An 18,012-nucleotide genomic window follows, 5' to 3' on the forward strand; every position below is an offset into this window, starting at 1 on the left:
GGATTTAAATATGTGCTTTAAGTCTATTTTTGGAAGACTATTTTGAGACCATTCCCAGAGAGTATCACAGAACCAGAGAATGTGCTGACTTGGAAGAGGCCCACAGGGATTATGGAATGCAACTCCTGGACCTGTGCAGGACACCCCAATCCCACCGTGTCTCCTTTGGGCATCACAATAAACACCTCTGACCTGCCTCTCCAGCTCCTTGTTTCTTCTACCCCAGTTATGCTACTTCACCTGGTTCAGGCTATGGATAAGAGTAGCCTCAATGTAAATCTCCCAGTTTTATGGGCATCCAAACTTTCTTTGGCAGTTTTTTTTTTACCACAGGCATTATACTGCTGTCATCATTGCTAACAGAGAAAACGTACATAAAATGTGCATCAGCACAAACATATTCATATTTTCAGAGGAAGAATCACTAATGAACTTGTAAACTCCCAAATATTTTGTCTTTTTAAACACTATGTGGAATATTAACATACTGTTGTGCATCCTCGCTATACAGGTATTTTCAAAAGTTGTCATTAGTGACAATTGTAATTGTAACAATGGCTACAATTACATCTGCAAAAGCAAGAGAAAGAGTGGTTAGTCACTAGGACAAGATTGTGGCTCCAAGTCACTGTAAGAAAATTGTCAATGAAGAAAAAAAGGGAATCCTCTTCTGAGAAGATTTTTCTCCTTAAATGTGATTCCATGAAATTTAGTACATGTTGAATTCAAACACCTTAAATACAAAAAATCCTTTCGTTGGGTATCTATGTCCACACTGCAGAATAAATTAGACTTTTACCAAAGTACTGATCTCAACAGGACAGCTATCCACTTTCCACATACCTCACCTGACTTTAATGGTCACCTACATTTTTATTTTTTTATTCCTTTTTAAATACATATTACACTCTGACTTTTAAATCCCTTCTGTTGCAGCATGTCACAGTTGAGACAAGCACAATACACAGAGTATCACCATAAAATTTCAGAAAGCTTTAAGCATCTGCCCATACAGAATAACATCATACCAATCAGTAGGCTGCAAGCATCTGCCCTTCTTGTTCTTTAGCCCAACCTTTTATCCCCTCATGTTCATGCAGTGCCCCTGTTGCCTTCTGCTCCCTTTGGTGCTGCTCAGTGCCCCTGGGCACTCCCTGCTCATTGCTGTCAGTGCTGCTCACCTGCTGCTCACAGCTGAGCCCACTGGGGATGAGGCTCAGCCACAGCCCCACTCCCAGTTACCACCGTGTGCCTACACCCTTCTAGTCAAAAGTTCTCCCAGTCTAAAACCAAAATATTTGAGAATTAAGATAGTACTCATATCCCTCTCTCTCATGGTCATAAAAAATAAATGTTTTATAGTTCTGCAGAAGAGACCATTTTACAGTGTATTTCCCTGCAGCACAAAGACCCCCACACATCCAAGGCACATCCAAGCACAAATAGTGCTGATGAACCCCGAGATACTCTCAGCAAATTATGGGAGCACCATTAGCACTGCAGCTAATTGAAAAAGCTCTGGTTAATTGTGCTACTTTGAGAGCTATCTTGGCCACTTCAGGGATCTTCATAGAAGACTTAATTGCACAAAGCAGACACAGGTCATAACTTCACCTGAATCAGTGGGAATTCTTCCTGTGAGTCCAGGGAAAGATTGACCAGGCTGTGAAATGGTTATAATCTGTTACATGTTCTTGCTAAGAACTTTAACTTCACATTTGGTAAAATTAAAATCAATTTTCCCTAGAACAACGGATGACATTTCTCCTACCAATCTGATTATTACAGCTTTTGACCAAAAATAATGTTTACTATTTTATGATAGGAGCAATCTGCTCCTTATTTCTATATTATTCATTCTGCTTTCAAAGAGAGAAGAGGTAGAAAACCCAAATAATTCTTTTCTTTTTTTCAAGTTTACATGAAGACTACAGGTTTGGTCCAAACAGTTCTGGAGTAGGAAGAAGAAATAAATCAGGAAAAAAGCTGAAAATTCAATCTGACTGTAAGCATTTTTAAAGCTTGAGCATCTGAAGGCAAATTTTGTGAATAAAAGTGACAAGCATGCATGCATGCTGTTTTTCATGTCTTGTAGTCTCCATTTTTCCAAGATTGTGGTTCATTTCAGAAGAGATCCAACTAAATGTTAAAAGGCAGTGAGCAGGGAAAAAAAAAAAAAAAAAAAAAAGAATGTCATTCAGAAAGGGGAATGTGACAATAGCCTGGAAAACGAAGAAAGAGAAGAGAGTGGGAGAGTTCATGGCTTACACCTTGCAGGGCTTTGCATTTTCCCTTGCAGCCAAGAGAGCTAATTAAAACCTCCTGTCTAGAAAAAGACACTGTGCCACCTAGGTCAAACGCATGGCTTTGATAGAGTGGGATATTTTACATGGAAACATCCCTCTCCCATGCTTTTAATCCTAGGATTACAAGCACCTATCGACCATCTTGTGAATATCATCTGAGATAGCTCTATTTCCTTGAAGTCCATTGTAAATTCTGGCTTTTCAAAAGAAACTTACCTATAGTATTCACACACTCATGTTTTTGTTTTTAGCACATGAATGCCACTGTGGCAAAGTTGGTAGAACTACAGATTATTAGTTTTCATTATAAGAGTGTTTAGCAGCTTGTAAATTTGCCAAATATTAACAATATAAACTAACATTTTCCTCAGGGGAAAAAAAAGAATGAAACATCAATCTCTTGGCTTTTCATTATCTATTTTACTATGTGGTCCTTAAACAAGAAGGCTTAGCTAAATGGTTGAGGCATTTATTTACTCATTGTTTTGGTCCAGTTAGAAATCCTGTGTAACTCATTTTCCTATTGTCTATTCATTTCAGATTAAAACCTCAATGCTGTGTATTTAAAGATATTTTAATCTTTAGAGTTAAAAAAAAATTAGCCTGAAAAGGACCTGCTGATCACTGCAGATATTTAATCAGATAAATTGCTGAGAACACAGACACATCACTCCTGGAGAATGTCCCACCTCATCTGCAGTTCAAGATCAGACTTGCTGTGTTCACTCAGGTCTACACAGTGGCAGAAAGAGGAGAGCAAAACCAAACTAAGGACAACGGGCAAGAGACTGAGATACGGAAACCCAAGAAAATAGACTGGAAAATGGCAAGCATAGAGTAAGGAGAAAATGAGACTGGAAGGGAAGGTGAAATAGAAAAATCATACAGGAGAAAATTACAGGTCTGGGACTGAGAATTAGTGATGGAGGGAAATGTGAGAAATGGGAAGAGAAATTCTTGTGGAAGAGAAGAGATGAGAGCGTTGTGACAGGCTGGCCACACACACCTGGACAGAATGTTTTTGAAATGCTAAGAAAAATGAAGGAGTTAAGAGAGAGGTGCTGATCTGGAAAAAGCTGAGCAGAAAGATCCTAAAATAGAGACAAGAAACTAGTGTAAAGTAGTAAGGCAGACTGGCAAAGTGGCAAAGGCAGGAACTGAGACAGAAACATAGCATAGGTTGAGGAGAAATGAAAGACAGCCAAGCAACACAGCAGGAAAGAAGGGAAGGGAAGGGAAGGGAAGGGAAGGGAAGGGAAGGGAAGGGAAGGGAAGGGAAGGGAAGGGAAGGGAAGGGAAGGGAAGGGAAGGGAAGGGAAGGGAAGGGAAGGGAAGGGAAGGGAAGGGAAGGGAAGGGAAGGGAAGGGAAGGGAAGGGAAGGGAAGGGAAGGGAAGGGAAGGGAAGGGAAGGGAAGGGAAGGGAAGGGAAGGGAAGGGAAGGGAAGGGAAGGGAAGGGAAGGGAAGGAAAGGAAAGGAAAGGAAAGGAAAGGAAAGGAAAGGAAAGGAAAGGAAAGGAAAGGAAAGGAAAGGAAAGGAAAGGAAAGGAAAGGAAAGGAAAGGAAAGGAAAGGAAAGGAAAGGAAAGGAAAGGAAAGGAAAGGAAAGGAAAGTTGAATGATGAATCAGTGGTAAGATGCTGAATGGAAGGGAAAAAAGAGGCACAGCAAGGGCAGATCAGATCAGATCACTCCTAAATTAGATAAGCAAAAAGGGACTTGTAGCAGAAACTCCCCACTAGAACCTGGGGACTGACAATTTGCAAGCCTTGCTGCCTCTGTCAGCAGATACATGTGAAATTCATCTGCAAAAACTCCAATGACAGCTCCATGCTTCCAAACCTTATATTTCCTCAGGAAGCTCAAGTGCTAAACATTTTTGTGGTGGAAACCCATGCTTGTATGAATCTGATGATTTCTGTTAGGACATCAAGATTTTGTTTTCAGCTTGCTTATGGTTTTGAAAGATTAAAACACGTATATAAAACATCTGCCTTAAATTGTGTTGCAATATGATGCAGTCAAATATTAGGAAAGGCCAGAACTCAAATCAACTCTGCAATCTTCATTTATGTACATCGTGCATGCAGTGACACAGCCTTTCCTTTTATAAGACAGTGGTGATCTCATCTGAGCTAATGGACATCTGAGCTAATCATCCAACCTCCTCATATAGACAGTGAAGACAAAATGTCCTTCTGGGACAGGATACACACAAGACATCAATGTCTGGGCAAAAGGTCATTAAGGTCAAAGGAATACATTAATACACCATGCTAAATCTGACAACTTTACACATTATTTTTTCTGTGTGTTTCTTAACGGCTTCAAGAATCGTTCAAAGGTATCTGCTCAAACCTCTGATATCCATTTCATGGATCATTTGAAATTATTTTCTGAAAACCAAATCTCAAGGCTTCATGTTCAGTCACCCAACACCAGGGGCTTTTGCTGGCAAACAATAGCTCAGTTTCCTGATGCAGCAGCAAAATTCCCTTCACCTCAAATCAGAAATCCATCAGTTAAAAGAAAGAGCCATAGCTCTTGTGCAGGGATAGGGAGAGGTATGATCATATAGTTGTATACAAGATTGTGATATATACATACATAATTGTATAGGCAGTGTAATTCTGACATGTTCTTAATTGTGCCTTCATTTTTCCACAATGGCACATGCTTTGTCACCATCTATGAATAGGATAATAACACAAAAAAAATCTCAACGAGAGATTTATAAATTTCTTCTCTAAAACAAACTTGGTGTTTGAACAGATGAATAGAAGTAATTTTCATTCTCATCTGTGTTTCTGCTAACCAAAAGCTGCCTCACTTCATGAAATATGTGTCAGAAAGCTAGGTTCCCTTGTTAATAGACAGCAGAATTTTCCACCACTGTGAATGGTTGCTTCCTGGATACCGTATTTGACAAACAGAACATAAAAGTGCTTGCTTCAGTGGAAGTGTTGCAACAATGGCAAACCTTATGTCTGATACTGCAAAGCTGATTAAATATTATCAATGAGGAACTGCTGCAACATTGAGAGTGAATGGATGGGTGTATGTTGTTCCTTTTTCTCTCAGTAAGAACTGCAGAGTTTAATCCCCCAGAAGCATTTTTGTATGTTGGGATGAAATGATTGTAAACATGCAAGCCCTTCACTTTCTAGTTACAGCAGCCTAGGACACCTCTTCTTACTTCAGCAAGCCGGTCCACTCCACTTGCAGTTCGTGCGAGCGTCACCAGATCTTCTTGCATCTTATCCACCCATGCTTTTATCCTGCAGAAAACAAAAAAGAAAGCAGAGGCATCCAATCAGATCACTGACAAATGAAAATGGCATACAAGCATATAGCACAGAAAATGGGAAAAAATAAAAGGGATAAAGTTGAAAACAAAACATAAAAGACTTGTCTTTGACGTTTTTCTTCTACTCAGCCTTGTTGACCTGAATCTGTTTGTATATTTGTCTGTGGTGGCCATGCCATGCTACCTATAAACCCAAGAGTGCCATCCTATCTCTGTAGCCAAGCTGCAGCAAAGATCCCCACAACAGAGCTGGCACACTACCTGCCAGGACAACCTGCCTGCCCTGCAGCTCACTCCCAGAAACGCCTCTCCCGAGTGCCCCAAGGTCCTTCTCCCAACAGACAGTGCAGAGAAAAACAGCAGCTGGAAGCAGGCTTACAAACCACATTTTCTGGCCTGTAGCCTTCCTTCAAAGAAGCAACAGCAGGACAGGCAGCAGTGGCCACGAGCTGTTTTGGAAAGGCACGTTTGCTCCTGGCTGCTGTCACCAGGGAACAAATGATTTGCTGTCATGACTTCTCTGCTCCCTGTGCCCAGTAAACCTGACTCTCTGGAAAAGCATTGGATCCAGCACAATTTCTGTGCCATGTCACGTTCTCTAGCAGGAAAGGAGCCACGGTGAAAGTTTATTCCAGTAAGATCCATGTTCAGAAGGTTGTCTTGCTGGCCTAGATAGAAAGTTTCATATCCAGCTGAACTCTCACATTATCCCTGCCATTATGCCAGCTTTCGGCTCAAACCTAGAACAGATAAACATATTTATCTCAGCCATTTCCCAGCCCTAATCATATACCCCAGGGATAACAACTTAGATTAATTCATTAATAAACACATAAAAAAAGAGGATTCCATTTTTGCTTCAAAATGGAAAATTTGCAAGACTAAGAAAAAAGATGGAAGACTGATATTACTCCTTTTTTCACTGGCTTTAATGAAAACATTTTCTGTTAATCCACAACCAATATCTTCAAAGAGTACCATCTCTATTATGGTCTCAAGTTGACTATTTTTATTAAAGGACCCTTCATCATGGTTTCTTCACGCATAAAAATCACATTTACATTGACTATAGCAATTAATTTCATTGTTGGTGTAGTGCAACTTTCTCTTCTATACTTTGCTTTCCAAAATCTGAAATAAAATAAATTAATTTACTACCTTAATTTCAAATCTCCACAAAGCCCTATATTATAAAAACATTTAGTTCTGTATAAAAATCAGTTTGTTTAAAACCATGGTGCATTATGTTTACCGTGGCTTTATGACCATCATCTGCATCTGTGCAAAGCATATTTACTGAAAAGCACAAGTACAAGTCCAAACAAGAAAATGTTATCATTTTCCATTATTGAATGGTTTCCGTTTTTCTGTGTGGAAGAATGAGGTTTATGAAAGGTGAAAAATTGATACCCATTACGCAAAAGTGTTTTCAAAAGCATAAAATAAATAATTGAACACCCTGAGATTTTTTTATGATCCATTTCAGTTATAAAAATTGTGGGTGTTATTTCTAACAGCAGTCAATAGAAAAAATCAGAGAGGATTGATTTCTAAATTGACTTTTTCCATTTCCTACTGCTTTATATTTTTACAAGAGATAATCCTCTCTGTCTTTAAACAAAACTGGAATGGTAGAGACACATATTAGTTAATTAGTTACTTAGTTAGCTATTACTTACTTAAATTTGAAATTTTGGAAGAAGCTACACTTAAAACCAGTAATTACTTACTATTACATGTAAATTAATTATGAAGCATATTTTCTTTTTAACATGAAAAAAATATTGATTTTTCAATAAATACTTCTTACATATTGTCTAGAACTCCTGCTCCACACAATTAGCCCACACCTTGCCTTTTGAAATTAATCACTATTACTAGTTTTTGTTTTAGTTGGGGTTTGGTTTGATTTTGCTTTAATTTGTGTTTGAGCTAGGCTTCTCCTTCAGTGTCAATGAGAAAGGGCATGTCCAGAGCTGAAACACTCTCTCCTCAGCCAGGTGAGCTGAACCTATCTTCTACTTATCTTCTAGTGGAGCTTTGGACAACTTTGATTCCTAGTCCAAGTTCTCCAGCTTGACTTTTAGTCAAGTAAGGGTAGAGAGTATCAATCTGTAAACTGAAATAGGAGGAAGTACATCTTCTTCCTAACTTAATGGCAATCTCCCTCCCCAGCTGTAATTATAATGCAACTAATAAGGTTTCTTCCAATATATTCACTAAATATTTACCTTAGGATGATTTTATTGCATATTGGAGTTAGCCTGTTAAATCTTCTGCAGTGAAAACTTTCTTTTTTTTTTTTTGCTTTACTGTATATCAGGTGCAGCATTATCACAGAATTATGGAATCATAGAATAGTTTGGTTGGAAGGGACCTTTAAAGGTCATCCAGTCCATCCCCCTGCAATGAGCAAGGACATCTTCAACCAGCTCAAGTTGTTCAGATGGCAAAAAGCAATAACATCAGAAGTGTTGAGCTAGATTACTGCCAAAATAGAAATGATAAAATTACATTCTATGACTTTGAGGAAGCTCAGTATAATTCCTCTTGCTTTCCCACAAGAATATGAATATGATTAGTAATATCTATAAAGTCTAATGTCAGCATTTCTGCATCTCAGTTTCCTACCTTGCTACCAGACAAAAGTGTACATTTGAGACAACTCATGCTCCACATAGGCTTTTTCTCAGAAATGGACATACTCACATTCTATAACTTTCACAATAAAACTGCATAGAGTATATAAAATAAAGCTTTTTTTTTTTTAATGAAGGACTCATCTCATTGTGGTTTGAGTGTTTTTGGGGTTTTTTTAAGTTTGTCTTAAAAAAAAAAATAAATAAGGTCCTTTAGGCACTGAAATGCTTGTTTGGTGCTCCTTTTAACTGAAGCCTGCAGTGCAGTATCTGTCTGACAGCTGCTCATGGTCAGAGTTTATTTAACAATTGGAAAGCTGTCAAAGCAAACAGGAGTCCCCATGACTTAAAGAAGCAGCAGCAATTTTTTTTCTGCAAAGGGCACCAACAGAAAGCCTGTACAAAAGGCTGGTTTGTTCCTATCATTATTAGTTTAGCACAAACATTGCAATGGACGTCCTATTGTAAGGTGATTATATTCTGCAGGACAATTGACTGTAACCCCCTTCTCCCACACACAGGTTGTCCCTATATGAAGCAGTGACAAGACAAAAGGAGTGTGCACATGCTTTCCCACAGCAACTTCCAAATGATCTGCGTGATGGAGGGAGCCATCTGATTAAAGACAGACATGGGTCATTTACTGGGGGATTAGAAGGTACAACCCTGCTCCTGTCACCTGGGCTGTGATCAGATTGATGATAAAATAGCCATAACACTAAAGAGCCATGCATCCACATTATGTGATTACCCAAGTTAGTGAAACAGCTATATTGACAGTACAGGAAGATGTTGTTTTCTCCATTTTCTTATTGTATTTTTTTCTTATTTTTTTAAAGCAGGACAATGATATTTGCTAAAGTCAAAGGATTTTCACAGGTATACACCTAGCCACATTCCAGGCAGAACAAAATATAGCAGATGCTAGACTAAAAAAATCCTTCTTTTAATTTCATTGAAACCTATTTTTATATTAAACCTGTACTTGCAGAGAGCACTGCTCTGTTACAAGAGTAAAAGAAACCAAGACATCTCAATGCAGAGTAACCTGGCTATAACCCTTTTTTTTCCGTACTGAAACTGATGCAGTATTTTTCTGCTGACTTCAAGGAAGGTAGATTCACGTAATGATATGCGATATCTTTGTAGAGCACTCACACTAATTTAAGGTCCATTAGCTGACTTCTGCTTGGATAATATATTATAATCTAAAGAGGCAAGGTTAAACCTTAACTCTGGCAATCAAAGTCACGTGCTATGTTGACGATCCACATCCAGTTCTCTACAGTTAAGATTACATTCAGCTCAAGTTCCTTTATAGCTCTTTTATATAAAAATAGCAACAACTGAAGTAATGAAAGCTGTCAGTAGTGAGAGGAAGAAGTAAGAAGTGTTTTCAAAATAGGTCAATATTTCTCTGATTATCAGAAAAGAAAAAAAATACACAACACACTGCTCCTAATTCAATTGGAAAATGATGTTCGGAAAATGAAGACAAATGAGATTAGTTTCGGAAACTGAGAGAGAAATTCTGCCTTGCTATATTTTTTCAGGCTAACCCCACTTTATATTCTTGCTCAGAAAAAGCCTTCACTTTCAGATTTATATTCTTTTAGAAGATTTGCTGTTAGTTAAGGAGGGGGAAAAGGCTAAAAAATTATCAGAGCAGCAGGCTTCGCAGCCATTCTTTGTCACTGTAAGGCAACACCAAAGGGCAAATAGAAATTCTTATAGTAATTTATAGAAGGCATGTGAATGGAAGTTACAACAGAATTACTAACGTTCTACACAGAAATTACCCATGTTCTGCATTTGCACCTTTCACTGTACAACTAGTGATTTTAAATAGCACTATATTATTTTTCATGACCTAAGCTGACAGCAGTCATCTTTCAGATACGGGGATAAATGGATATATGTATAGACAATCAGACTTTTGAAGGAGAATAAAGGCAAGTTTTGTGAAATACTGAAAAATTTTCATAATGCACCAAAATTCCACTGAATCTCCAACAGAATGAAAGGGGCTGGATATGAAGAAAGTAATGCAAAGATCACTAAAATCCCATTGTTATCTCATCAATCTCTTGAATGTCCACTGTCTCCATAGCCAGAAATAGAATAAAAGAGGGTTATATAATTTATATGTGATATTAAAACACAATAAGGCAAAATAGTCCATCTAAGGTTTTGTAAATTTTCCAGATCTTACTACAGTGTTTGTAGTAGTCCAGTTAGATTCCACAGAGGGGATTCAATTTCATCATCCAAAGACAGGCTCACCTCATTCTGTGACTTCTATGGTTATGAACACCTCAGGATGATGTAAAATCCTCCAACACTCCTTTTTCTGTTGTTTGAAAATTTGCTAATGTGCTACTTGAAGGTACTTATAACTATAGAGTAAAAGTACTATACATAGTAAATAACAGTTTGAAATGAAGGTAAGGATTCGGAAATTTAAGTGAAAAGAGGTGTGTTCTGCAAGTGTTGAAGACCCTCCTTTATTCCAATGCAACGATATAGAAATATATATCAAGCCCTAACTGTCTGTTAAAAATATATCACACAATTTTGTATAAATATTTCAAAGAATGTTTGTGTAATAAAAGCAAAGCAAAGATTAATTCATGGCATTTGGCTGTACTGAGTGAGGAAAATACAGAAGCTATGTGATCTCTGTGCATAAAAGTGGATGCACAAAATCTTCTGCATCTTCTACACCACTGGAAAAGATATTTCCTTTGTTGGCATGAAGAAAAATTAGTACTTTGTTTCTTTGCCCTCTTTGACCATTTCATCTTCCCAAATGTGACAAGCTGCTGGCCATGTAGTCAGCAAGGACCTCCCAGAGATAAGATAGACCCAATGGTCAAGGCCAGATGGCCCCTTTTATTCTTTTCTGTTTTCAAAGTGTAAAACCCTTTCTTGAAATAGTTATTTTACATTTCTCAAATGGAAACATTTGGGAAGCAAGACATAATTTCTCTGTCATATCTGTTATTTTGTAGACAGAAAATGTCAATGTAGATGGAAATCTCTTCAGGAGACATTTGATTCTGATTTGATGTCTGTAGCAGACATCCTAATGTTCAGATTTGAGGGTTTTAAGCTTTTAATTTATGTGGTTAGGCCATCCAGAGACAGAAAGTAGAACATTTTTCCATTTTTTCCCCCCAACACTCCTTCTCTATCTGAACACAGCTCATCTCCATCATGGTCTTCAGAGAACAAGTTCTCAGGATCATTCACAAATGATTGTTCTACCAACTGTTCTTTCAAGGACTCCCCCTGTACCACAGATAAATTGGGAATAAGGGATTCAGAGATGCACATTGGAACAGAGAAGAAGAAGGAATGACCCCATGGGCCAGCAGCTCAGGATCTTTAAGTTTCACCACTGACTTCCGTGAGAAAGCAGTGGCAAGTCAATGGTTCATGGCACGTGAGGGCAAATCCTTTTCTGTGTACTTTTTTTTTTTTTTTGAGAAAATACTTCTTTGAGAAAAATACTGAGTCCCAGTGGCAGGATTCAAGATGGAAATGGTCAACAGTGAATAGCACCATGAGCTTCTTAGCCTTTGCCCTACTGGCAATAGAAGCAGAAACCTTTCTCCATTCTCAGCCAGGACTTCTAGGCCAAACTATCTCCTTCACCCCAGCATCTCTTTTGGAGCACAGTCTAAATGGTTGTTTTGCTCCCACCTTCCTTTACCAAAACCTTGCCTAAATACCTCCATCAGAAGTCTTCACAGATGGATCTGGGAGGAGCCCCCTCTGACCCACAGGTTGGACCCACTGACTGCTGCTCATTCTCACTGAAAGAACCTCTCCTCATATTTCAACTCTTCATCTGCAACTTCACTTTACATTTTAACAAGTGTGTAGCAGATTCTTCAAAGCACCCAGATGTTAAGCAGAAGTGACAAAGTAATTCCTTCAATATGGTGTCTACTTTCAAGAACATGGTCCTATTATTTTATAACCTTGTTCAGTATGAGCCAAGTGCCTAAGAGGTGTTTAACTACACACATTCATAATTATAGTTTCTGCTTCACAAATATTTCCCTTTACTTTGCCAAAAGTGTTCTTTAGCAGTCTAAAGCTTCCTAGAAAATAACATGAAAAATATCCTCTCATGGAAATTACAGCTGCAGAAAATATCATTTAATAATTTAAGATCAATCTTTAATTCAAGCCTGACAGAGTCAGCTGCAAAATTGCTATAAACTGTAAAAAGGACGCTTTAAAAATTATTATGCTTTAATTATCAAAGATTATACTGCTAAAACAGTTCAACAGAGAAGACATAACAAATTTTCAGTTCAAATGACTGCCAGTAGAGCTCAGATATGTTGCATTAAAGGCTTTTACAATAAGATATACATGTAGTGCCATTTGTTGTTTACCAGTGAAAAAGCAATCAAACTTTCCAAATCTAGTTACTGTTCTTGTGACTGAGAAATATAAATTCCGAATGAAGACTCCCTAATTTGTTTCTAATCTGTAGCAGAGTAAAAGCAGTGATTTAATTTTAAATTAAAATGGTCTAATATATGGCCAAGGATATACAACTCACAAAGGAGCAGGCATTGCTGGAGAGACCTGAACATACTTGCACCCACCAGAGATCCCCTAAAAGAGCAGGCAATATGCCTCTCATCATCTCTTTGCTTCACCTCTTATAACTAGTATTTAAAGAGTGTCCAATGCAACTGGACACTCTTTAATGCAATCTGGTCTCAGTAAAATTTCTCCATGAAAAACACAGATATTCCACTAAAATTATACATGCAAAGTAGTAAGAAGGAGACTGAAAGTGAATCTCACATGTGTCACTGCAGTTATTCTAGTACTTCAACAATAGAATCTGGATCAGAAGCTAGTCCTTATGCAAATTAAGATGTAAATGCTGCTATTTTTTATGGTTCTGTATTATATGGCAAATCTGTTAATGGCATAATGCCTTTGGAGAATAAAAAAGCATGTCTTAAAAAATGATTGAAAAATAAATCTCCATTGTAATGGAATTTTACAAAGTGCTTAACAGCACAATTTTGCTAAGACATTTCAGGCAAACAATTATTTTATCAGTAGTGTTTAACATATCACACCCATACTTTAACCATAATTTATATTGAAATTACTTCTTCCCCACACTAATAAGCATTACATTTTAACACCAGGAAAAAAAAAAAGGGATATTAAAATATGATATGTTGGATACCAGTAAAGAAAAGATTCAAGGAAAAAAACTGAGATTCAGACAAACCAGGAAAATATTCATAACCACGTATGTGCACCGGTTCAACTGAGTGAATATCCATCAAAGCCACCCAATTTATGCCCAAATCACTTCAGAACCTTGTTTTCACTCATATTAATGCAGAAGCTGCACATATATACTGGACTTGTTGTTTTTTCATACTGAATAAATTGTACAGGCCACAATAAGACACATACATTTATCTCCTTATCTCCTGCAGTTAGTTTGATCTGCTGTTTTGGTTTAAGTTATGTTTACAGGAATGCCAAGATAAGCTTTGAGAGAAATGACCCCATGTTTACCCCATGTGTCATCACTTACACTTCTGAGGAACTGAACAGCAAAGCTTCTCTTGAGTTTAGCACCACATGGATGCCATCTTCAATCAGTGCTTCTCACTGACTTTCAGGGAATTGAAGCACAAATCAGCACCCTTATTAAATATCAAGTTTGTTTGTTTGCTTGTTTGTTTTTAAATTTTTGTGGGGGAGGTATAGTGAGAAAAAATAGTATTAAAGTACTTTGCCTCTCACAGAATATATTAGGCAAGTGCAACTAAGGCAATGACAGCATTATCAGGGAGCTGAGTTACTCATTCTTCTATTTTTATCTGATTATCTGATGTAGGTTTTGGCTATAGCAGCAGAAGTCCAACACCCAGGACTGACACTGGCACCAGCAAAACCCTGAAGTACCCAGCCTGTGCTTTTCTGCAGAGAGGTACAGGAGCAGGTGAGTAATTTCCCCTGTGCAAGTCACACTAATCACAGAATTGAAGTACACAGCAGAATTGGGAGGCTGCACTCAGATCCTGGACAGCAAATCTATTTTGTCTGAGTTTGCCATTTGCCTAAATGTAAAAGCTAGAATTAAAAATTGAAAAATGCTTAAAAACAAGCAGGTGTTTATGTGCTCTGAAAGGTAGGCTGCAATTGTATATGGAGAATCTTCTTTATAAGTTTCTATTAAATTGTTAAAATTATCTAAAAGATGCATGATTTATAACAATCATTAATATGAAATTCATACTGAGAATATTCTATGATCATTTAAGCACTAAAAGAAATAAATAAAGGTTGGCAAAAAAATGTAGGTGTTTTTTACATAACTATGAGCTGTTTGCTAGCAAGCTTCAAATTTTATAACCTCCTTTCAAATGCATTTTTCTGTGGTGTTGATCCCCCTTGTTTAATAATGTCAAGGCTTCATAAATAAAACATCTATTACAACAGATATCAGAATGTCACCTTCTGATAAACCTATGTAGTCTCAGAAAAAAGCCCCACCTGACACCAAATATACACCATCAATGTACAGCTACTCTTCTTCTAATTTATTGTGTTCTTTTTAATTAAATACTTCAAAATTTTTGTTGTACAGTGTATTCCAAAGCATATAACTTGAAAGCTGCACATCCAAATTAATCAGCTGCAAAAATATTTCCAAATATTTCCTCTGCAAATTTATTCTTTCTTTCAAAGCCTGACTGCCAATGTGCAAAGTTGTCACCATCCTATGTGCCACTGCTGTGGCATGTGTAGTAATAGCATTTAGAGTAATGAAGAGACTTTTTATTTAGAAAAGACCTGAACTGACTCCATATTCTGAAAGATGTGCACAATCTTCATTCAATGCTACCATTTAAAACAAAAAGTAAAATATCATGCCAGAAGATGCAAAGCAGAGATTATTGCACAGGCAAAAGAATGACACAGAATATTAAGTTCCTACAGAAATTAACATCAAAATTAGCCTAACCACGCTGTCTTTAAATTCTTTCCATTTCACAAAGTCACGCTGAATTACATGGAGTTTTTGCTAAAGGCGCAGCTGGCACGTCGTTGTTCATGGGATGCAGATGCATATTAATGGCTGTGTGAAAAGAATAATAGTATATGAGAAATAAGCAATGCATTCTTTTCCTCCTGGTTCAAGAGATTGTCAGTGTTTTCCCCCCCAACACACTGCAGTTTTCTGACTTGAAAACATAAGGTCAGGACTCCTGATCACAGGATCAAGATGATGCCTACACACGCTGGTGCAGAAGAGCCTTAGATGAATTAAACCCACGGCTGTTTCTCCAGGGTGTTAGAGAGAACAGCTGTGTACCAGAAGTGCTGGCATACTGTAAACTACCAGAAAATTTCAATGCAATTACCCTGTAAAGAACCAGCAGAAACCAAAACCATATTGCAATTTTCCACTTTAGAAAATTAACCTCTAGAAATGGCTGGTGTCAGGTGTTGTAGGCCAGTTTAGCCATAAAGAACTGTGTAGGTCTTTTATTTCTGTTGCAATCTTCCATTTGTAATTTATAGCACTTTTCTTAAATCTGAAGAAACTGGAGATTAAAGGATAGTATTTAATGCCATTATTGGAGCGATACAAAAGCTTTGGCTTCATTTTTTTTTCTTTTAAGGAACTCTTATAGATAGCTCACGGATTACTTACATAAAGCCCAGAAAAATAAGAGTTCATATTCATGATGTTTGGGTTTCACTTTTGAAGGGCTGTTTGAAGAGACTGCAAGTGTTTGATTCAGAAAGTTCAGGCACAGAAATGGTTTCCAACTGTGCACACGGGGCTAAAGGGCTGTAAGGGTCACTTCACAGCAAAGCTGAACAAGAATGACATTAAATGTAATTCAGCTCTAAAACAATTCCTTCTCAAAGCGGCTTCACTCTCCTTTCTCAGGCAGGGGTAAATGCTTGAAGGTCAGGAGGCCACAGTGCTTGTCAGTGCATTCAATGCACATTAAAAAGACAGACTATTAAGGAAAGGTCTCTGACATTTACTTGGGAGACAACCCTCCCCTCTTCCAGTTGTCCCCTTCCCCAGTTTCAACACATCTCTAATTAAACATCAATACAATGCAATATAATTGATGTAGTAGCCATTACTGGGAATTGCCCATTCTCCTATCAAATCAGAGTGTACAGAAAAGGCCATGTTTGAAATGGGTGAACTTAATTGCCCAATGGTCCCCAAGAGGGTTGTACAAACAGATCAAGACATCACACACACACAACTGATCTCAGCTGTGACACAAGCTTTTTGTCACTCCCTCATCCATCTTTGCTTACTAGGGATAATAGTGGCTGGATTCGACACTGGACAATTTAATAAATAAGAGCATTGGATGTGTTTCAAATGAAGCATCCCAGAATGCAAGATTTAGTGACATTTTGATTAAAGGTCCATACATAACAAAGGCTTTTCATGAGGCAGCTGCTTATAAGACAATCTATTTGAGCAAAACCAGAGCAGAGTAGCTGGTATCCCTTGGCAATTTACTGTGAAACATTTGTTTGCTTCACAACGATCTGGTTCACAATCACTGCGCTTGCATGGTTGGTTGATCAAATCAGTATCTCTAGCAGTCATTACACAGAGTAAGGGGAAAAAAGTCAACTGCTAAAGTAATGTCCTTTTGTGTTACACAAAACAGACATGACCTTGTGCTCTTTTTTAAATTCCAGGTAAAAAGCATTGGGGTTCAAGTTTCAGAGTCATAGACAATATTTGATTAAGAAAAGTGTTAATCCAGAACAGTGGAGGGAGGGAGGGAGGAAGGAAAGGGAGGGAGGGAGGAAGGGAGGAGAGGAGGGAGGAGTGGAGGGAGGTAGGGAGGGAGGAAGGGAGGAAGGAAGGAAGGAAGGAAGGAAGGAAGGAAGGAAGGAAGGAAGGAAGGAAGGAAGGAAGGAAGGAAGGAAGGAAAAGGGATATAAGGGTTTACAAATAGAAACAACAGTAATTTGAATATGATCATGCAAAGAACACACAGGCTGCCGCTCCCATGCTGCAATTGCACTGTGACAAGTAGATGCCTTCGTTCCAACCTGGGTTATCAGAAGCAGCTACAGAATATTTAAAAGACAAAGATAGGAAGTATTCAGGCAATAGAAAAAAAAAGAAAATAAGAAACAGCTTGACAAGCAGGGAACATTTCAACTCTGGAGGGGTTATGCTGCATTTATTTAGGCCTGGCTGGGGGTTGGTAAGAAGGCAATAATAGATGGCAGGGACAGAAAGTGGGAATGAAGGGAATGAAGGGACATCTCTTATATTACAAAAGCACAAACTAAAAGATTGAATTGCCTAATTTAGATAGACCTTAATAAATGAGTGCATTTCAACTTTTTAAAAATTTTATTTATAAAATGCTACCCTCGGCAGTTTCCAAATTGCTTAGTGAAAAAGCTGTCGATAACATTAGAGGAAGATGAAGGAACCTTTTAAGCTAGGTGCAGTTTCTGTATTTCTCTTCATTGTCAGGACTGTAATACAATTTTGCTGTGACAACATACAAGATTCCAAGGATACACTGAACGCCTCAAAAGCTCTGAATATGTAACATTCTCCAGATGGGAGGGAAGACAAAAACTTTTGTACAACTGCGTTCACCATGAAGATAGCTCTGAAACAGCAGAGCCAGCCATATCTTTGCCAGACACTCATTTGCTGTGTCAAAATCTGTACAGTTACCTTCTCCATAAGT

General features: G+C 37.9%; 1 protein-coding gene across 2 annotated transcripts in view; it reads right to left on the reverse strand.

Moving 5' to 3' along the window:
• The window catches only part of CACNA2D1 (calcium voltage-gated channel auxiliary subunit alpha2delta 1), a 347,921-nt gene that overhangs the window by 292,987 nt on the left and 36,922 nt on the right, over nt 1-18,012 (reverse strand). For both annotated transcript variants that reach the window (XM_021543146.2, XM_021543144.2), the window contains exon 2: nt 5,499-5,580. In XM_021543146.2, the coding sequence (XP_021398821.1) occupies nt 5,499-5,580 (82 nt within the window). The remainder of the gene's footprint in view (nt 1-5,498; nt 5,581-18,012) is intronic.

Source organism: Lonchura striata, chromosome 5, assembly GCF_046129695.1.
Source record: "Lonchura striata isolate bLonStr1 chromosome 5, bLonStr1.mat, whole genome shotgun sequence".
NCBI lineage: Eukaryota > Metazoa > Chordata > Aves > Passeriformes > Estrildidae > Lonchura > Lonchura striata.